General features: G+C 43.6%; 1 protein-coding gene across 1 annotated transcript; it reads left to right on the forward strand.

The window, feature by feature from the left end:
* Nucleotides 1–1,084: 1,084 nt before the first annotated feature.
* On the forward strand, nucleotides 1,085–18,378 carry serpinh2 (serine (or cysteine) peptidase inhibitor, clade H, member 2). The gene is made up of 5 exons (XM_041965408.1): nucleotides 1,085–1,151; nucleotides 1,751–2,391; nucleotides 7,650–7,742; nucleotides 8,309–8,541; nucleotides 17,040–18,378. The coding sequence occupies exons 2-5, from the start codon at nucleotides 1,758–1,760 to the stop codon at nucleotides 17,343–17,345; spliced, it is 1,266 nt and encodes a 421-aa protein (XP_041821342.1). The 5' UTR covers nucleotides 1,085–1,151; nucleotides 1,751–1,757; the 3' UTR covers nucleotides 17,346–18,378.
* The last annotated feature ends 3,733 nt before the right edge of the window (nucleotides 18,379–22,111 follow it).

The following is a 22,111-nucleotide window of genomic DNA, read 5'->3' on the forward strand; positions in this document are numbered from 1 at the left end:
CATTAGCACAGCTACTGCGAAGTGAGGTGGAGTACGTGGGTGAATGTTTGGAGGTGCCCTGCGAATTTCATTTCAATTACTAGCACTGAAAAAAAAATCAAGAAGCAAAACACTTTCAGCAGCTCAGAGTGTCACTGCCCATTCCCTAATTAGCATCCCAAAATGCAGACTGGATCCGCACTGAAAAGAAGAATTCCTCAGATGGATTTGCCTGGGCTAAATCTCGTCTTCCTGCTGGCTCTGGGGTCTTTATCCTGTCCACCGGGAGGGCTGGATGTCAAGTTTGGGAGGCCCTGGCCCACATGCTGCAGCCTCTGGCAGGGTCACTGAGCTGAGGCGCTGAGAAGACCATTAGCGACCCCGCTTGAGTGGCTTTGGGAACTACAACCCCCAGTGAGCCAAGAACAAGAGGGCTGATTATCCGAGCAAACCCACAAAGCTCTCTTTTGAATGTATGGAGGAACGCCTCATTTACTGCAACTGGTGGGGGGTTTTTTTTGTCCGTTTAAAAACCTATACCAGCAACCCCACATTACACGCACATAATCCCTGCCAAACTCCGAGGAACAGCTATAATGTATCCCTGCAGGGACTTTGTGCTATTTAATTATGGTTTTGATGGTTTTGTAAAGCATAAATATATTATGCCTGCTTAAACCAGTTGGATACAGACACCACAACTGACTTTAAAGCGAGCTAACCGAAGAAAAGTTCATTTTTTATACACGCAGCTGTATATTTAGCTGTGATATGTGGTATAACGGCAGTAACACGGGGTTACATGAGGTTTAATCCACGGGCCAGTATGATGAGCACGGACTTTTATGGTACTTTTTCACCTTTTTCACGACATTACTTCTAAACGCTTTTTACAGTTTTATTTTCGTACGAACTACATTTCACTGCAGTCACAGGGGTATTTTGAGTGGTATATGTGCGCCTACAGCCGTTTTACCCCGCTTTCCGTTACCGGTCATCGCTTCACCGCGACGCCTGGAAGTTTGTAGCCACCCCGGGGGGAAGCTGAGGGGAGCCGGTGAACTTCCTCTGAGAGCTGCCACGTCTGAACCCAGACCCAGCCCCACTTCCTGCGGAGCACATAGCTAACAGGACAGCAGCGGAGGACGGGGATAAACCGGAATTAATTAACGGTAAATTTAAACAAACACGCCTTCTTGTTCTCGGAGGTCCTCGGACGTGTTAACAGAGTAGCCTGAACGAGACAGCAGACGTTTTCCGCCACCTTCTCGGCAAAACCTATAACGAGTCGGGCTTTTGTAAGGCAAGAGAGAAAAACGCTGTTTTGTTTTCTCCTTTTCATTCACTCGTTCGCTCCTAGTCTAAAAATCTTTCTTTTGAAACTTCATCAAAGTTAATTGTCGCACTCAGTTTTGTTTTTTTGTTCGCGCAGCGGGTGAGATAATAACCATGTTGTCAAGTGGGGAGGAATTTACAAAATCAAGTTTACTGCTGTGGCACTGTGGGAGCAGGGGCTGCTGTTTGCACTAAGAGGAGTTATACAGCAAAGAGGGAACCCTAAGGCTGTGTTTATATTGCTTTATCTCAAATATGAACAGTGCAATAACAGCATGAGCAGAATTACACTGTTAAAAATCGGTGTATTGAAGAGTTATATTCCTTGTATTATAAATGAGAGGAATGCTCTCTCTTCATTTCTGTCATTGTGATACACACACAGATACTTTTTTTTTTTTCCTCACACCCTCTCCTCCCTGTGTTTTTCCTCTAGATCTGCCATGCTGCCCAGGCTTCCTGTCTGTATCCTCATTTTTTTGCCAGTTCTGGTACAGGGCAGCACTGCCAGTTCACCCGAGAAAAGCCCTGCTGCCCCAGCCAGCCCTCCATCACGCCCGCCGCCTCCTCTGGGTGACCCCAGCTGGGCTCTGGGTCTGCGCCTGTACCAGGTCCTCCGCTCTGGCTCGAGCTCGGTGAACACCATCTTCTCCCCACTGCTTGTGGCCTCCTCCCTTGGAGCGCTGAGTGGAGGATCAGCGGGCACCACTGCCAGCCAGCTCCAAGACCTCCTAAAGACCTCATCCCCCGCCAAGGATGGAGCCCATGCTGGGGAGCTTCTGTCCGCTGCCTTGAAGAGCTTCACTAAAGCCAATGGGACCAGCTTTCACCTGCACACATCCTCAGCGCTGTTTTCCAAGCAAGCTCCTCCAGTCAGCCAGGCATTTGTGAAGGACAGCCAGGCCAGGTTCAGGCTAAAGCATCAGCCACTGGGGAAAGGAGACTCCAAGGCTGACCTGAAGCAGCTCCATGGCTGGGCTCAAGCTGCGCTTGGTGGCCTGGAGGGAGCTCCTTTAGCAGCTGAAATCCAGGCTAAGGCAGGAGCACTGATAGTGGCCAATGCCATGCGCTTTAAAGGTAAGTAGAAATACACAAGTAGTCTGGTCTATACTGAGATCACAATGCTAAGGTGCTAAATGCTAAATGCTAAATCATAGAAAATATGACATTGGTTGGGTATTGGGAAATGATGGTCATGAAATGGTATTCATACATGTGATTATTTGTTAGTGTGTCTGAAACAGTTCTGGCTGCAACCCTAACGGAAGCAACTCTGTAGCCAGCTGAATATTTCATTGTGGTGAGTATCCAATTGCGGAACTGGTTGGCTGTAGACACGCAACATAGCAGCAAGGCTGGACTGATTAAATTATGCTGAAATAGACTGTTGTGCCTCGTAATTGTGGAGTCATTTGCAGTGATAGTCGAGTGGACATGGGGAGCACTGGGAGAAATCCTGTTGGGCTGGTCGCTTTAGCCGCAGCCCATTATACAAAAAGAGCAAGAGAGATGCGTCGTAGGCCCACTTTGATCATGCACCAGCCCACATACCACCCCTACCCCCAGCAGTCAGAGAATGTGTAAAAAAAAAAAAAAAAAAGTCCAGAGCCATTCATTTTCTTTTTAGTCCCAGTCCATTCCTGTTTACGATTACGCAACGTCTCTAAATTGAAGTTGTTTGCGGCATTGGATGAGAAGTCTTAGAATATTAATATGGCTTGCACATGTACCGTTTTCAGTGTTCAGACAGCACTGAGAGCCTACATGCCAGTTTTCCCACTACACTGTGTGTGCCAGCGTACCCACCCATGTGCAGTGTGCATGACTGTGTGTGTTTCTGTGTGCGTGCATGCGGTGGACTCCAGCTGGTGGACACAGCAGATAAAGGATGATTCTGGGGTCTATCACTGAGAGCTTATTCATCTTCCATTGGGGGGTGATGTGTCATCTTAAATAATTGAGTAACAAGTGTCCAGACTCTCTCCCTCGGTGTCATGCCTAACATCTGTGCTTGGAGCGCTCCAAGTCTGCGGCAGCACAGCTTGGCTCAGATCTGTTCTTTGTGACGGGCTGCGGTGGTGGAAACTAGTCAGTGTTTCGGTACGAATGCACTCAGTTAGAAGCCCCATCTGTGATTGAATAGTTGCATCCCAAAAACATATCCATGTAATCCTTATCTGAAGTTCTTCATTCATCATTGTGCCAGCTTAAAAAGCGATTAATGTAACTTTTACTCAGCCATTAACGGGTGTCAGTATTTGTACAACAGGATTTTAGTTCATCACGAGTCAAAGAAATAGCTTCTTTCCCATCTTCATGAAAACTTTTCAGCAATGTAATCTACCATCTCTCTCTCTCACAGAGAACAGCGAACATTTGTGTGCCTGCTGACGTACAATCTCATCTTTGTTTGCAGTCTCCACAAAAGATGATGATGTGTTAAATATACCCTTCTGTTTCATTTGTTCTTTTTGTGGCGTTTCTCTCTGTTTTTGTGCTTTTGTCATTGTTTATCATGTGTCTAATCTACCCCTGTCTCCTCTTCCTCTTCTTCCCACATGTCTCCTGTTCACATCCTTATCTGCCTCTATCTGCCTCTGTTCCTTCGGTTTCCTCTGGCAGGTATTCTTTTTATTAGGTGCAAAAAAGGCAAAGCTGCTGAAGTGAAAACAGGTTGTCAATAGATAGACTGCCTTTTGAAAATAACATTCCCTGACAGACTATACATTGATAAGCAATTTAATTAATTTTCTTTGTTTGATGTTTTGACTTCATTACAAAATTACTTTTTTGGGAACAGACCCTCGTTGGTCTGTTCATTAATTTTATGGAGGAAATATACAAATTAGATTATACAGCAGATTGCAGCCCACAAATTAGATTATGGAAAATTGGATTCCTTTAGTTTTGATTCATAATTTAGAAGTGGTCAATAGTTTGCTTCTTGCTCTTTTGAGCTGCCTCTCATTTGGTGTAACTTTTGTTGTCTGTGATTTCGTGGTCACACAGTGTCTGATAATGTAATGGTTTCATAGATGGTGCTGGAATTTGTTTTGGCAGTGAACAGGCATCAGGCGTCCTCCTTGCCCATTTTTGTTTGTTTCACTTTAGTTAATCATTTGAAGGGGAGAATTAAAAATGCTCTTCTTGGCCCCTCCTTCCCTGGCCTGTACACAGCATTCAAAGAAAGGGAAGGTCAGGGGCAATTAGTAGCGGAGCATGTTGATAGTGGAGAGATGTTAAAAGCAAAGAGAAAGGCAAGAGGGCTGCAGAGAAAGAGCAGTGTAAGTGGAGATTTCTGGGTGGGAAGGGGACAAAGAGATGCAGGGGAAAAGAAATGGGAGAAAAGTAAAGAGCAAAAACTGAGAAAAGTAAAGAGAGGGTGGCCTGCTGAGAGAGCGAAAGAGATTGACAGACATAGTGGAGGGATGTAAAAGGCCTATCTTGGGAGTTCTAGTCCACGCTAGTTAATTAATTCAGGCTTTGTTCCTGTTTTAGACAAATACTGGAGACGGAAGAAGAAAAATAAGATTGTGGGGAAAAAAATAACAGAGAGAAACTTTGACACAAGATAACGCAACAACATGGGGAACTAGAAGGAAAGAAAAGGCGAGCACGAACAACAAGTCCCCACATATTTAACCTCTAATAATAGCTTCTGAAATACCACAACTACTCGTAATCAAAAGTTGATGAGGGAGTAGAGGGAGCCGGGCGGTCTCATTGATTCTCCTCTGGTTTGTGCCTGAAGTTTACAGTATGAATTCTTAAGTCAGTGAGCGATTGGATTTCGTAGCTGTGCAATTGTCTCATTGTTTATTGTTGATGGATATTAATGGTTCAGGTTTCAAGCGATCTCTCCTCTGCGCTGTTGTCCTATAAAAGAAAATAATGCTGTGCGAACCCAAAGCTCATCCAGATAGGCCACCACAGCCACACACAGAGTCTGCTGTGCAGGCTGGTGAGATCACTAAAACTCTCCTCGATACAACTTTTTACATTTACACGCACATATGTACACATACTGTGAAGCAATTATCCATCATTGGGACATCATTTCAACAACACGGCTGCCACTTCAGATAACCTTCAGCCCGTTGTGTCTGAATGCCTGTGCGATCAGCTTTCATTCTTTGATGTTATAGGAAGCGGAGCAAATGTCTGTGACTTGCGTTAGCATGCCTTGGAGGGAGAATCACATGTGGTTTTGCTGTGATTTGTGATTGGCTTGGGTCCAGTGGAGGCTGGGTGGCTTTTGGGAAAGCGTGGTGCTGAAACAATTACCTGATAATTGATCAACAGAGCATGAGTCAACATCATCTTCGATAATCAGTTTAACAATTTAAAGCGGCACCAATTTTACCCATCAAGTTCACTTTTCATAAGGAGAAACCAGTCGGTCCAAAATAATAGTTGTATAGGGTCTTCTGCCACAATGGAGCTTTCCAAAATCTGAACAAAATACCACTGCTGACATTGTCAGGGGAGTACAGTTTAAAGTCCAACTACAACTACAACAACTACAACTGGTGGAATATTTCAGCCTCTACTGATTTTTTTCAAAAATGTGTTTTTTAAGTTTTCAACTTAATAATGCCAAAAGGTGTTGAAAAGATATACAAACCAATATTAGCAAGGTTTCATCATTTCTGACCTTCTTTTCAGCTATGCCAGGAATGTGGCTTAAGGCATGTCAATATTAGTCATTGCTTGGTTCAGACTGAAATATCTTATCACTTACAAGATGGATTCCTGATGATTACTGAATTTTCCTTTAGCGCAATGATGAGGTTGATATTTGTGGGTTGCCTGACAACGATTTAGCCTCTTTGGGCAACAACCGATGTTTTGGCGCTTCCTGTGTAGCCAGTGGTAACGGATATCCAGTTGTTTACAGTCATTGTTTGAGTCTGAGAACTTAAGATGCAAAGATGACATTTTGGCTAATCTCTGTAAACAGTTATCTACATTTGAATGCAGATACATTTTTATAAAGCTAAATCGACATCAGATGAGAACCGATGGGTTCCGAGATTGCATTTCAGCATATGCTTTGTTGTCCACGCGCATGCACCCAAAGCCTGTGATTGGTCAATACTACTCAGCCTTAGCTGTACTTGTTGTTTAATAGTTGTACTATTAAATGTTCACATACATGCTAACAAGCTACACTAAGATGGTGATCATGGTATATTATACCTGCTTATACCAATAGGTGTTAGCATGTCATTCTGAGTATGTTAGTGGACCGATGTTAGCATTTAGCTCAACACACCTCTGTTCCTAAGTACAGACTTACAGTGGCTGTAGACTCCAGTAGAGTCTTGTTTCTATCTGTCTCTTGCAAGTGTCCCAACTTGACAGAGGTGCAATACTTTTTACGGAATTTATCAAGCAAAAATGTCAAACATTCAATGAGAATATCTGGCATTTTAGAAGATTTGCTGCTTTACTCTGTTCTAATTAATTCTAAATTGACTATTTTAAATTGTGTGGGATGGTTGTTCAAACAAAAAACAAAACAATTTGAAGATGTTGCCTTGCCCTATTGGAACTTGCAATGGGTATTGTTCACTATTTTCACACATTTTGAAGATTAATTGATTATTGATATAGAGAATGGAATGCTCTGCACCCTTTGTCCAATGCAAGAATTTAATGATAAAGCCAAGCAATCGGTCTCTAGACTTTCATCAGAGCAAATGAGCCATTTTTTGATTTTTTCTTACCTTCTTGCACCTTTAGTATTGTGTCATGAGTGTGGTGATCTTTTCAGGTGATTAATTGATAATGAAAATCATCATTAGTTGCAGCCCTAGCCTGCCCCAGGTGACATTCACAAAGAGTGACATAAGTACAAGTCATAATCTGTCGACCTCTTCGCTCCATCCTGTGTCCCCTGCACGACTGAATTGGCCGGCGGCTTTGGGAAAGTGTTGTGAGGTTATTACAACAGTAATTCCACTACTCTCAGCCCCTCCTAAATTGACAGCTGTCAGGGGGTTAGCAGGGCCAAGTGGGATGTGGTGAACACTGAATGGGACAGTGTGGCCTTATGGACCTCATAACTGCCTCAGTATAGCACTCTCAATTCAGCAGCTTTTAGAGGAGTAGACATTTTTTAATGGGCAATAGATATTGATGATTCATGAGTAGTGTCAGCCAGTGTCACTGTGTATCAGGTCTATATGTATTTATGAACAGGCCATTGTTTAACCTACTGTTCACCCTTTCACCTCTTTCAATTATTCAGTATTTTCTTACAGCATGTCCATTTAAGTCATTTGTTATTCAAAATGGCTCTGTCCTCTGTGTTTGTTTGGCTGCTTGTTCAGGGCTGTGGGAGAGAGAGTTCAGCGAGGGGAGCACAGATCATCGTACCTTCTTGGGAAAGAAATACACCAAAGTGATGATGATGCACAGAGCAGGTAAAAAACACAGTCTGTCGCAGCTGTACTCCTGCCAGCAAATAAATGCAGTGAAAAGCAATTCGAGTTCTAAAATGGCTTGAACATCTGTACGGTCCAATCTGTTTCCCTCCTATTTATCACTGTGTACCTTATGATTTATTTAACTTGCTTTTCATATTTTATGTATCGTCTTAAAACAACAAGGCAGAGTGAATTTCTGTTATCACAGCAGTAAAAGATTTTGGATACGTTGTATTCTATTAATGTTATAAATGTTATTTCCATTTCATGAAAATGATTATTTCAGTGATCCATTGTCATCCTGTCTAAGGTTGCATTCACATTGTGTTCGAAGGGATTTAATCCCTGTTGCTCAGTTCATTTAGGAAGATGAGAACTCAGGTTGCACCGAATAACTACAGTGACACAGCTGAAAATCCAAGTCTGAACTGCTGTAGAGGGCTCCTGCTCTGACCTACTGCTGAAAAGTAAAAGTGTTACAGAATGGCAAGCATCTCCTTCTCTCCTTGACCCTCTGATCTTTCCTCATCTCTGGGCATGCCGCTGCTTGTTCCTTCCTCCAGGTTTGTACCGTCACCATGAAGACATGGAAAACATGGTGCAGGTTCTGGAGGTGCCTCTATGGGCAGGAAAGGCCAGCGTGGTGCTCCTGCTGCCCTTCCATGTCGACAGTCTCGCGAGGTTGGACAAGCTTCTGACCCTTGAGCTGCTGTCCAAGTGGCTAGAGAAGGCCACCATCACCAGTGTGTCCATCTCACTGCCCAAGGCGAACATCACCAGCACACTCAGTCTGCAGGTTAGTACAATAAACTTCTAGCTGTATTCATGGTAAAATGTTTGAAGAATATGTACTAAATGTTAATATGTTCTAAATCGTGAACACTCAAAACAACAATGATGACTTTAAAGTTATGTTAATTGGGACTTGAGGTAAGTTACTGTTATTGTAGTTATATAAGTGGAATAGGCCTTTTTAAGACATTAAGGCATTAAGACTGAATAAACTTGACCTCAGCCTCAGCCACTTCTGAATAAATTACACTATAATGTTTTCGTTTCCATAAGCTGTTGAGTCCCATATGTAGAACAGGCTAATGTATCATGCTTGTGTTATGTGGCAGGCGAAGTGAGATGTCTGTGGCTGACTGCTCTGAAATGTTTGGATAAAAGCCTTGGCTGATGTTTTATTCCTCACCTGATAGGCTTGAGAAACTCTTTGAGTGCAACCAGAAGGGCTTCACTACTTTTCTTTATGTCACTGACTTCACAATGTTGCCCTTGTATGACACCCTGTTCCATTTTGGATCATTTCTTTATGCGAGGTACATCCTCTAGGTTTGTGCTTGCATCTTTTTTTCCCTCTCTCTTGTGGTGCATATACTGCTGCAACTCCTGAATATTCCCCAAAGGGCTTGGCTGACTCTGGAAATCCTTGGAGTGCGTGTGAACAACCAGGTGCTCCATCCCCAGCATCCCCACCACCATGCCCATCTTGAATTGGCCTAATTTAGAGTCACCTCATCTGCCCCGATCAGGGGATTTTTGGTGTTTTAAGTGGGATATACAGGTGTTTCTGTGGGAGTGAATACCTTTAGTTTCTCTTTTTGTACTTGGCACAGTGGTCTTAGGTGATGTGCTTGTACAGTACATCAAATGTGCAGTGGAGAAGTGGAATTTGACGGAGTGGATGCTGCACGGAGCCTCGATTTTAGTTTCGTTTTTTAGTCTCTCTCCTTTATTCATTTCTTGTGTCCAAACACAGCATCATTTTTCACTTCACCTGATGCAGTTTCTCATATCTCCAATGAATCCAGTCATTGTCATTCCTTCTTCGCTTTCTCCATCCTCTTCTTTGTTTTTTCCATGTTTCTTCTCCTTTGTTCCCCGCTTCTTTCTTGGCGACCTTCTCTTCCTGACTTGCACTCTGCTTATCTTGGTTCTCTTTCTCTTCCTCTTCAAGAGTAATTCTTTCTCTATTCATATGTCAGTCCACTTCCTCCTCACTTGGCTTTGTTGCCTCCTCGCTCTCTGCTGCTCTGCCACCATGTTGTGCATTTGCTCCTCCATGCATTCCTCACCTGTAACCTCTGTTTCTTGCCTACTTTTCTGTCTTCCTTTGCCTCTTTAGTGCTCTGAGTAACTCAAGCAGTGGCCTGTCTTGCCCCTTCCAGTTCAGTGCAGACTCTGTCTCAGGTGAGTTCGAATGTTACTACATTCCACACTTCTGCTCTCTCCCTTGAGGTGTTGGGCATCCAGCTGTACACATAGTGTTGGGCTGTAACAGCCTTCAGCAGGGAATCAAACCCTGGCTGCTAGGAGGCTAAGAGGGGCCTGAGGATGACCATGGCCTATAGTTCCTCTGTGGGCTTCAGAAGCCTCCCACAGACCTCCTTTTGCAGGAGCACAAAGGTCATGCCACAGTCCAGCTGGTAATCTGCCTGTATCTCTGCTCCTTTTAACCCCAGAGCCAGCAGGTAGCTGGTCTGAGTCAGAAGAGTGGAAGCCAGGAGGAGCACCAGGCAGACAGACAGCAGCTTAGTGGCTTCTGATGCTAATGTGAGTGCATGGGGGTTGTTAAGGTTCAAACAGGCCAAACCGGAGGCTTTGTCGGGCTGCTGTCTGGAAGGTTAGAGAGTTGTCGAGCCAGTGGAAGAGCACGTATTTGACCAGGCCACAGGGCCCATAGCAGGGGCAAGGGCACAGACAAGTTGCTAGAATCACACAGGCCTCCACACCTTTGAGACTGTCCTGCTGAGTGGGTCATGGCAAAAAAAGAAAGTTTCCTTTTCAAGCTTATTGTACTAATATTAGTTGCAGTCATAGTTCTACAGGTTAACTTTTTCATTTGCAGTTGCCAAATAATGTACTCATTAGGGATGTCCCAGACAAGTTGGGGTTTTTTTTGTTTTTTTTATCTGACACATTGAAAAAACAGGCAGAGCTAATGCTGATGGTCCTGGTTTAAAACTATTAAGTTAATTAATAGATAAGACTTACAATACTGTTGGTATTGTTGGGAATAAAGAAATATTTCAGCCACCTTAAGATGAACACAGACCGAATGCAAAGCAATTTTTCACTTTGCTTTTTTTTTTTTTTGCACTGGTCTGATAGCTGGATTATTTTGTAGAGTGGGATGAGTCAGTGTACTGACTTTGCAGAGAGCACACTGACTGTTTAGCTAGCTACCTGCAACTGGCTAGCGCAGGACCTTTATATGAAGGGTGTCTGTGTGCATGCTAATGAGACAGCTCAGACTGATCTCAGAACTCCCCAGAAACTTCAACTTTTTCTGTTATTTTCCTTCGCTGTCTTTCCTTTTTCATTTAGTCTCTGTACAAACAACCTTGGGATAAGTACAAATTATTTTAAGTCAAAACATTTTCAAATTTCATGGAAGCGCCATCACCTCAATTCCCACAACTCAAATCTATTTGCATCCTCTTGCAACTTTCCATTGACTTTGTATGCAGTTACTTAGCTTCTAAATTTGCATCACGTTCGGTCTGAATTCACCCTTTGATTCAGAGAGAGATACAGCAGTGGGTGGTGTAACATTTGTGGATGACTGACGGAGACACGGTAAGAGAGAGAGAGGTTAGTTGAACTTGACAGATACAGAGGACATGCCAGTAAAACCCATTTCCCCAGGGCAGGGTACACTGACTGGAACCTAATACAATGTCCTCTTTACATGTACATTGTAACCTCATCATGAACTGATGAAATCCACTTTGCCCTCTTTCTAGTTTAACAAACATCTCTGAAGAGTTGTGCTGCCATGTTATTCTGCTAGCCATGCCCTGAAGAACAAGCTTTTGACATCAACATTGTCAGGGCACTCTTGGGAAGAGGCTGTAATCTAGAGCTAAAGCTTGAAACAGCTCCTTTTGACATGGCAATGACTTTGCCAGGGAGACAAACAGGGATTTTTTTTAAACCTGTAAATAACTAGATGTATCTGTGTATTTTGCTCTCATTATGTAACCTAACTGTGGACAAGCACTTGAATGTTTTGACCTCTGTTCCTCTGAGATGTCACGAGTTATCTCCCTCCGTTTGCTCTCCCAAGAAAAAGAAGTACATTCGAGGAATCATTATGAAAGGTCTAAATCTCTGAACAAACCCTCAACCCTCTCTGATCTCATTTCATCTGCCTGTCCAACCCCTGGCCAGTGACGGCCTGCCATGTCTTCTCTAACAATAATTTTTCCAATTGGGTCGTACAAATAATTGCTCATCACCGCGTGTTAATACTGTTTACCACTCTGTCTGTCAGTGCCTGCGACGGCCATGGACTGCTGAGATTAGGGGGCAGCATCTGGACAAACAGATCATAGTAGTGTGTGTGTGTGTATGTGTGTGCATAGATTTGCCACATCCAAACGTGTCCATTCCTTTCTTTCCCTCTGTCCTCTCTCTCATATCAGTCCCAGGGATCTAATTCCTTTTTGTAGGTCTCACATGTGACTGTAATACGCCATCACTCAGCATCACATTGGCTCCGCTGACCTAAATAGGAGTGACATTCGGCAGGCAAGTGAGCAGGAGAGGTGGAGGAGGACGAAAGGGGGGTCAATGATTGCTCGGGGACAAGGTGGAAAGTGTCACAGGGAACTATAAATAGCTGCAGAATTCAGCCTTTTTCTTTCTGTACATCTCCCTATTTGTGGTGTTCTCCTCTGGTGAAGGGCAGACTGTGTCGGAGTCTGTAGCCGGAGACGGAGAACCCTCTTAACAAGCCTGGCCCAGAGGTCACTGAATAAACCACCCTCATCGCTCTCTCCCTCTGTCTCTGATCCAGTCCTGACCAGGCCACACACACACATACACACTAATGGTTGAGCTTGAGCTCCATTCTGGCTATATCTCCAGTCGGTGACTAAGACACATGAGTTTGCACCGGAGAGCTCACTCAATCACAGCTAATGAGGTCAAAAGGCCATAAAATATTTACGAGAGCACACTCCACAGTATACAGTATCGAGGGACAGCTGTTTTAACACAGCCACCACAGCCGTGCATCATATGAATTAATCAGATGTGTTTCATGGCCATTAGTTGAATATTCTCTAAAAGCTAAGGCTTCTTTTTCCTTTTTCCATTTGTGGTGAAATTGCCCTGTGGAATAAAAAGCGGTTCATGTGTATATGTGAGCGAGTGAATGAGACACAGAGAGTGTATTGACCGTGAAGAAGAGGTAAAAGCCCATGTAAATAAGATACCAATAGCGGTTTTGCTGATGAGACTCAACAAAGAGCAGGAGAGGCTTTGAAGCCTCAAGAGAGCTGATAGAGAAAGGTTTTTTTTTTTTTAAAGCTTGCATCAAATGTATCCATGAAATGGAGCTGTGGTGATACCAGTGCCACATACTGCATACTTTAAACCACCCACGCAGGATGTTCAGGCCAGTGTTGAATAAAGCAGAACATGTTTGTAGTTGTCAAAAGGTGGCAACAGCTTAAAAGAATCATTTGGCAGGTTTGATTAGTAAGCCACAGAGAATAAGATGCGTAAACTGTGCAGGAGCATTGGAAGTAAGGATAGTTTTACTCCTAATTTGGACCAGATGTGAGCTAGTTTGTTTCAGTCGAGGTTAGTTGGTGTTGATGGTGCAGAAATACAATCATACCATGTGGAGTGTTTAAGAATTTGGATCATTTGCAATGTGATTAATACCTGCTGCAAATATGCCTAACAGGGATGTTGCATGTGCTATAACCGGGGCGTTAAGGCAATTGATATTATTTGAGATCATCAACACCACATAATGAGGGGGGGTGCTGCTACACTAACCAAGGCTCATGATACATCATACTTCATTCAAAATCGACAAAAACAAAATGAAGCTCAGCAAAACTGTCTCATCTTTCCACTGTCACAACAACAACCAGCTCTGGTTTGGTTGTCCAAGCTAGATGTGGAAATGTTCCAGCTCCAGTGCTTTTCAACACTGGTGATGACTGACCTTCCTCTCGGTCCTCTCACGCTTCATGCCTCTCCTGTCCTCACCTGCTTTGTGTCCTTATCGTCCCCGGAGTCAGAGTCTTGGTGGGAGCCGCTGATCACCTCTGCACCATTTTCCCTGTCGTCAAACTGTGCTCCGTCGATCTTGAAGGCCGAGCTTCATCCCGATCCAGCCATGTCCACTGGGAGGCTGCTGAGCCTGGTTCCATTGCCAACTGTGTAAACACCAACAATCCCCTGGTGCTTCAAGCTTTCAGTCAGGGCAGACTCCAGTCAGCTAATGGGGCCACTCACTGCATGGCTAACTGAGCCAACTAGCTGACGGCAGCTCATCGCGATAGCCAGAGATAGCTACAGCAAAGAGTATAGTGAGTAACAGTTAGGAGTGACCTTCAACAGGTGGCCATGTCTTACACATTACCAGTCCCTTTAAAAGGTGCATATAAACAGTTTGTGGTGGTGTGTGAGACAAACTCCATTTTCTCAGTCTCTTTGTCTCCCTCCACAACACTCTCTGAACACTCAACAGTCCTTGTTGCCATTGTCTCTTCAAGTCTTTCATTCAAATTTAGGGTTTTCTACTGTTTCTTAGCATTTTCTTCACAAATTGCAGCTATAATTAGCAAGGAAGACTGTTTTTGACTGATGTTCATTTCTGTTTTTGCACAGGAACAGAAACATTCAAGTTCTTGCAGGATAGATGGGAAGATGATATACTTAATTGTACCTTTGGGGAAGTTTGTCTGGGCTCTGCTGCATTTCCAAAAGCAATAAATGCAATATGCAATTCACAGACATAAAACATCCCATAAGACATTAAAAAACAATTCTATGAAATAGTTACACAGTACTCCCGCAACCATGCAATGTTTTTCATGGAACCAAGTGAAAGGACTTAAATCTGTTGTCCTCTTTACTCAGTTGTTCTGCGTGTGCTCCTGTTTGACTGGCCTGAATGTTGCTGGAGATAGTTGCTATGTGTGGTATGTAGTCTTTCCTGCGTTTTGATAACCATAGTTTGCAAGCAGCAGCTGATATTAAAAGAGCACTATTTAGCATTAGTCTCCAATTGATCTCTGCTTTTCCCATCATCTTACTTTCTTCCCCATAGTCAATATTAAGGCTGCTTTGTCTCTTAACATTAGCCACAGTGATCCCTCACAGATGGAGCTGTAACATGTCCTGGCTGCCACAACCTATCCACTTAAAACTCCCACAGGTACACCCAACAAGCTACTTAGTGGGCTCACCCATCAAGCTGAAATAATGTGATGCGGAGTGTTGCACGCCTGAGGGTTGATGCCACGCTACCTCAGGCCTGGTTCGACTGTGCCGCTGTAGGCCAAGTAAGCCCTTACACACACGCACAGAGGAAGCCAACAGCTGACAATGCCTGTGGCTCTCGCTCGCAGACAAATAGCTCGTTGATGCTGTGTGCAAGGCATCAGCAGTCCACCCAGTGCTGTTCCATCTAAGATTCATGTAGTGCTTCAGAGAGAAAGGGCAGCCAAAGAGCACCTCCCAGAGGTTTTTCTCGCCATATAATGCAGTGCCACACCTCTGTGGTGCACAAGGCCTCCATAGACTCCTCTGACACCCCTGGCCTGTTTCCCGGCATTCAGCCGCAGGGTCCCTTAATTTTTAAACACTTCAAAAAAATTAACCAAGTGCTTTTGCCTTGACAAGCAGAGTAGGAGAGTGGAAGAGAAGGGCTAGCCCATGTGGGGAACTATTGAGATGCTTCATACTTGCCCCAACTCTACTGTAGGCCAAGTGAGCTGGGCCCTGAAACAGTACTGGTGAGAAGAAAGAGCAAGGATGGACATGAGTGACATCGACAGACACAGAAGCCAGCTGCTTTTTCTCTCGCACACACATTTGTCTTCAACAATTTGAGGAATCCACGGGCTTAAGCCTGTTTCTATTTCCCTGTTAGATAAAGAGCGGAAAACCTTGAAATCATTTACCGATGGAGAAGCCGAGGGAGCGATGTATACCGGGGCGAGCTGGCCTGTCAAGGGGATGAGAAGGATGAGGCGGGGAGGAAAAAGACTGAGTTAGAAGCAGAGAGGGAGAGACAGAGTGGGATAAAATAGAGGCACGCAGGGCAGATGAGAGATGGGGATGCCAGGCAAGTGGCAGAGCAGCACAGGAAGACAGTGATGTAGTGGTAGCGGGTGGAGGAAGAGAGGAGGAATAATGGATGAGGACAATATAAGTGCATTAGAGCAGGAGGTGGTGTGTGTCTCTGTCTGTGTTGATGGGGAGTTTTGCATGAAAACACTGGAAAGGGAATGACGGAAGCCTACAACTGTATGTACATCTATCTACAGCATTTCGTGTTTAGGGATAAGCTGACATGATCCACTTTTAACTTCCCGTTGCATGCACATTTCAACTTTTAAGTAGAAAAGCAGACATTCTACACGGATTATTACAATTCTCCATTAGTGCGCGGTTTTAAGGGCAGGGTAGAGCCATAACAATGTGGTTTTGAAAAGAAAGCCAGCAAGGCAGCACCCACAGAACATTTCCAGACAACTCATCCAAATAATGTTGTGTTCTTGTCTGCCGGTAAATGTTATTTCCAATAAAGAGTTCAATCAGCCCAAGTTTAAACAATGCTAGAAAACAAGAGATTCAAACACTTGTCCTCCTCTGCAACTTTTCTTCCAGCCGTGGCCTTCCGCACATTCCACACACAAGTCCACACAGGCACACACTCACACCCACACATGCTCTCCTCTGGCCCCTGGAGAAGCCTGTCACTGTGAGTGGCCCTCTGCCATGGGAGGATAAACTACCTGTCATGACGACGACTTTCTGTGGAATTCATATCAGAGATAAAACAAAGGAGGTGCTGAGGTCACGGGGCATCACTCTTAAATTATTCATCTTCTGCTTCCTCCTTCCGTCTCCTCTCTGCCTGTCGCCCACTTTGTTCTGCCAGCGCACAACAAGGGCAACTGTCAGCCTCCTTCCCATCTAGAATTTTTGGTACAGAAAGTAAATAAACATGGTACAAAACTCCTTTAGAAAAGTTACTGATTGACCGATTTGGAGGGTATGTTTATGTTTACGTTAATCATGTGGCGAGGTTTGGGAAGGGCAGTGCATGTCTCCCACTTCTGAAGGTCACAGCATCATGAAATTTTAAAATGTGCTTTCCCTCCCACTCATTGTTTGGTCCTCTTGCGTGCATAATTGATCAGTGTCCTGGCAACTGCTTGTTCGCATACACTGGATGTCTCTGTGTAGGCAAGCTTTGAGAGAATTCAAATCAAGGAAGTCCATAAATTCCATCACTCTGTGTTTTTTCAATTCCAGAAACAGTTGTCTGCTCTGGGCTTGACCGACGTCTGGGACCAGAAGGTAGCAGATTTCTCCGGGGTGTCAGAGAAGAGCAAGGGGAAACTCTACCTAGCTGAAGTCCTCCAATGGGCTTCCCTGGAGCTTGCTTGTCAAGCTGGGAAAGGAGATGCAGATCTAGAGGAGGAGAACATAGAGAAGCCCAAGCTGTTCTATGCTGATCACCCTTTCATCATTTTGGTTAGAGACAACGCTACTGGCGCCCTGCTGCTGATGGGAGCACTGGATCATGTGGAGGGAGAGGCCCTCCACGATGAACTTTAGCGACCTCCAACATATATCCTTGATTCCTGTCTTTTTTGGCTCTGTCTCTTACACTCTCTCTCTCAAAGACTACACACTGGTTTCTAAGTCAAGACATTGTCATTCACTGTGGCACACTATCACATCAGACTACAGCTGGCTGTCATACATTGACACTGCATAGTCTGGCGCTGACTGACACTGACACTGCCATACCCGACACTCATACAGTCGCACACACATCCCGACACCTACATGGCATACATAAATGAAGATTCTGTACAAGACATTACTAAAGTTGACGGATACAAAAAAAATAGTAACTTGGAGAGACTCCCAGCATTCCTCTCTCTCCCCCACTCGTGCGCCCACACACACACACAGACATACACATTCAAGGACCCAGCGATCAAGTCAATGCAAAACAAAATGACAAACCAGAGTGCACTGACAAACACTAACGTGCTGACAAGCAGAAGTGGTTACACTGACACAACACTTAAAGCAGCAAGAACTTTTATCAAAGAGAGGCTGGCAGTGACACTTGAATCCTCCCTGACAGGCCAACACCAGGGCAGGTGAATGTATGTGTGTGTCTGTGTGCGTGGTGAACGGCAGATCAAGGGTGCCCATGAGGCCGCTCTCGGAGCTGGCAGGGACCTATGGCGGGGTCCCCTGGGCTACATCTGAGGAAGACTGATGGATCAGCCAAGTGCTTATTGATGAGCCAGCTTAATGCTAATGGCTGTAATGAGTCACAACGCTTGTCAACAACACGGAGAGGACGGGGAAACCTTTTAATCTCTTAATACCATCAGGGATCAATGACACCGTTATGCCGCTGGAAACAAACATGAATGACATCGCTTGACTTAAATGTAACAACTTAATATTTAGGGTGATTACAGCTATTCAAAGATGTATTGATTTTCATTTGTGTATTTGTTTTTCCAAGTGCCAGAGAGAATGGTTGAGATATCTGAATGAACGACAGTAGGTACTGCTGAAGTGTATGTTTGATTTTGGGAAGGTGCATTTTTTTAAAATAAATGTCTGGGTGTTTTTTTTTTTTAACAGTATACTGTTTATCAGTGTCTTCAGCTGATCTGATACAAACCAATGAATCATCGAAACATGTACTGTCAATATGTGCAGATTGCCACAGCTTCATCTTTCTTGACAGCACTGATACAAGCTAAGACAGGAGACTATTTATTTATTTATTTCGCCTCTGCCGTGAACCGTATTAGCTGACATTGAGCCTCAAGGGTGTATGGAAGCAGCTTTAAAGCCCTGAACTAGCATCAGTCATTAACGTTTGAGGGGCAACACGTGATGGCTTACAGTGTATAAGAACATGCAGCAACAACTATGTCAACACGCAGATGCTTCCCAAAAAAAAAACAGGTAAAATGTGTTTCTTTCATTTCCACCAATGAATAAGTGAGAAATATAATATATGACACTCCCGTTCAACTACATAGGGTGCTTTAGTGTTATACTGGCTGTCCATGTGTCTACACACACAAAACGCTTGCTGTATACAGTATTTCTTGAAAGTAGAACTGTACATGTGTGCTACATCTGTCCTGTTCTAGTGCTAAATAACGTCTAGACACACAGCTGGTCTGTCTGATGCACAGTATTCAACGAATCTGTTCCAGTTAACACCCCAGTATTACAGCTTTGTTCCCAATTTAGCCCTCTGCACAGGTCTGCTCAGCAACAGTGTGTGCCGTGCATGTGTATGTGTGTTCTCGTCTGAATAAAGCTACTACAATGACCTCTCCGCAGTGGCCTCCTGTGCAGCGGAGACTTGTAAAGGGCACTATACTGCAGGTATACTCTACGCTGAATAAACCCGGGAGCTCAATTTAGACAAGCCAATGATGGATCCGAGGCCGTCTGCTGTGAGCACATCAATCCTGCTCATTCCAACACCGGCTCCCCGCTGACTCACCTTCGCATTTCATTCACTTCAGAACACTTACAAACACATGCATGTCCACATCCGCTCACAGGTAGCCAGGAATAATCTGACTTACAAAGAAAAGGTAGGAAAACCTCTTCTCAGTGATGCATAGAGGAGCTATATGCACAGTATGTCCAAGTATGAGGTTAGGTATTGCACGCCAGTAAAATAAATTATATTTAAAGGAGCATTGCACCAATAGAATACGTATGAGCTTCTTTTCATCCTGTCTTTTGATACAGGTGTTTCTGTTAAGCCAGTTTTTTGGTTCTGATGATTTTTATCATTTTATACATAGTATGACCAAAACCTAGTGATCAGTTCACTACTATGGCTGTGTTTCAGGTGTAGGACAGGAAATAGATGGGGGCGGTTTCATCTGTGCCTTCAGTCAAAACCAAAGTGCTTTAAAGTCATTGGGTGAGTCTTCAAATCCAACAGACTTCTTGTTGTGTGTGTGTGTGTCACATGAGTCTACTGATTTAATGTCTTAATTGGCCTGTTGACATTTACTTTTCCCATGCTTTTTTCCATTTAAATTTATGTCAGTGAGCCACACTCTGCATAATAGGAAATAATCATTTTTCTCTGGATTTAAGGGAGAGCATTTAAGGGAAAGTTCCAAACTAATTACATGTAACACTAAATAAAACCCAAACTAAGCTGATTTGTGCAGCACTCTATAGGTTTTAGAATAGTATTTCCCACAGAAGAATAAATTTGATTTGCCGCAAAGGAAGCGACCCTGAAAGTTGTCATGCCACTGTGCTTAATATATTCCAAAATGAAATCTGGTTGTATTCAGATTGCCTGTTCAGACAGCCTTTTTCCTCTTTGTTGACTGCTTGTGTGTTTGTCTCTCGTCAGCATGCACTGTGGCCGGCGGCACTCCTCGGCGATGGCAAGGGGAAACATTCTGGACAGGTAACTGAAGTGAGCTGCATTATGAGCCCTACATGATGACTTGACACTGCCACCAACAGCAGAGCTTCACTCCACTCTCTCGCAAGAAAAAAAAGAAGGGAATTTAATGTTTAATCTCTGTTTTTGAATAAAACATTTGAAAAAAAAACGGGACCGTGAACTTCTTTCCCGCTGCCTTGTATGATGGGTTCAACCCTTGGACAATCCAAGCGGCAGAAAAGAGGGTGAGACAGCGAAAGAGCACTCAGAGCAGAGTCATCCCAGTTACAATACAGTACTTACCCTTTGATATGAAGTCACAGAAGTGGCTGTGCTCAAATGGGGGTCAACTTGCTGATAGGCATGCTACAGAAACTCCTCCATTTTCACTTCGCTCTTGTTAAAAGCTTGAGATAGGTCAGAAGTAAGAGGCAGGCATGTGATACATGAAAAACAGCGATGTTTCATACTTGTGTTTGACCGTAGGGACAGCTTACTGACACTCTGAGAAACCACACAGATACAGCCAACTGCTTCAGATCATGATCATTCAGGTGTGGATATAAACCTATGTGGGGTGTGGGAGATTGTAATGAAGGGGCACTTTCTCAGCTATTTAAATAGCAAAATGGCCTTCAGACACAAGTAAATCTGACAAGTGTTTACACAGCTATAGCAAGCGTTCACATCATGGGCTCTCTCAAGAGCTGGGAAATGCCTTCCTGACACTGCTGGTGACTCAGGAAAAGCCAAGTTCATTCAAACCAATCGAGTTAATTTTGTATGAATTCATGCAATTTTAGCAAATATGTGTGAATTAATCAAGAGCCTTGAGAGATGCAAAGACATTGTCCAGATTGCAATAAAAGCTGAGGCAGACCTTTGAAAAAACATGCCATGACCCACTCTACCATCAGAGAGAGCCGCTCCATGCACTTTGATATCAAGCTTGAGGTAGATTCCACATCATTACATCTTTTATACGATTATACTGTCTGTGAAATAATTCTGATGATATTTGTTTTTGTTTCTTAAAAAAAAAAAACAGAACAAACTCTGATCTACCAGAGGGTGGCGCCATTATCATTACATTACATTACCTGAACTACGCAGCTTATGTAAGCTAGGTAGCTGATTGGCATGCGGTCGTTACGATGGAAAGGTTGTCAGCCACAGGGGGGCACAGGTAAGAAAAAGGAAACATATTGTAAATTTACACAAATAGTCGTAATTCGGCATGTTTCAGTGGAGCTATTAAAGGTGAGAATACGTAACTGTTGCTAAATATTTTCGAATTTTGCTGTGTTAAACTTGCTAGCTAACGTTTACGTTAGCTAACGTAAGCTAGCTAAGTTAAGTGTTTGTTAACTTTGGCTAAGGTTAGCTTAACTGTTTTGAGCTAGCCTGTGAGCCATTTCACATGTTAGAACACTTTAAAATGAGTGTTTCAAATAATAATCATCCAGACATAACGCTCCCGCAACATGCAGAAAAGTATCTGGTGTGAAATGCCACAATTCATGTTTTATTATGTGATGTGGTTAGAGGGGGGCAAGATTCCTGTTTTAAACAACGCCACAGTTACAAAGTAAAAGACTGAAAAAAAATAGATGTTTTCATTCATTTTGATTTTTTTTTAAATGAAAGAGCGGCATATTATTCAGAATTAAGGCATCCACAAGGAAACTGAGGATTGTATGGTTTGTCATAAATGCATACATACTTATATACTACTATGCAAACCCATAATTGTTGAGTGGGATCACTCTCTGGAAACCACAAGCTGACAAAAAAACTTTTGAAGGCTAAATATCACACAATAGCTTTACTCTGTCACTGTTGTCTATTGTCTTTCTCAGCAGCAGATAGTTAATCTGCCTGCAGCACACTGTCTGCAGCAACCCATATTAAT

Source organism: Chelmon rostratus, chromosome 23 (genome assembly GCF_017976325.1).
Source record: "Chelmon rostratus isolate fCheRos1 chromosome 23, fCheRos1.pri, whole genome shotgun sequence".
Taxonomy (NCBI): domain Eukaryota; kingdom Metazoa; phylum Chordata; class Actinopteri; order Chaetodontiformes; family Chaetodontidae; genus Chelmon; species Chelmon rostratus.

Bases quoted from the DNA above. Each gene is read 5' to 3' on its own strand.
- serpinh2 (XM_041965408.1), top strand. From the start codon at position 1,758: ATGCTGCCCAGGCTTCCTGTCTGTATCCTCATTTTTTTGCCAGTTCTG. The intron at 7,743-8,308 runs GTAAAAAACACA...TCCTTCCTCCAG, and splicing joins GATGATGATGCACAGAGCAG to GTTTGTACCGTCACCATGAA. The intron at 8,542-17,039 runs GTTAGTACAATA...TTTCAATTCCAG, and splicing joins CCAGCACACTCAGTCTGCAG to AAACAGTTGTCTGCTCTGGG.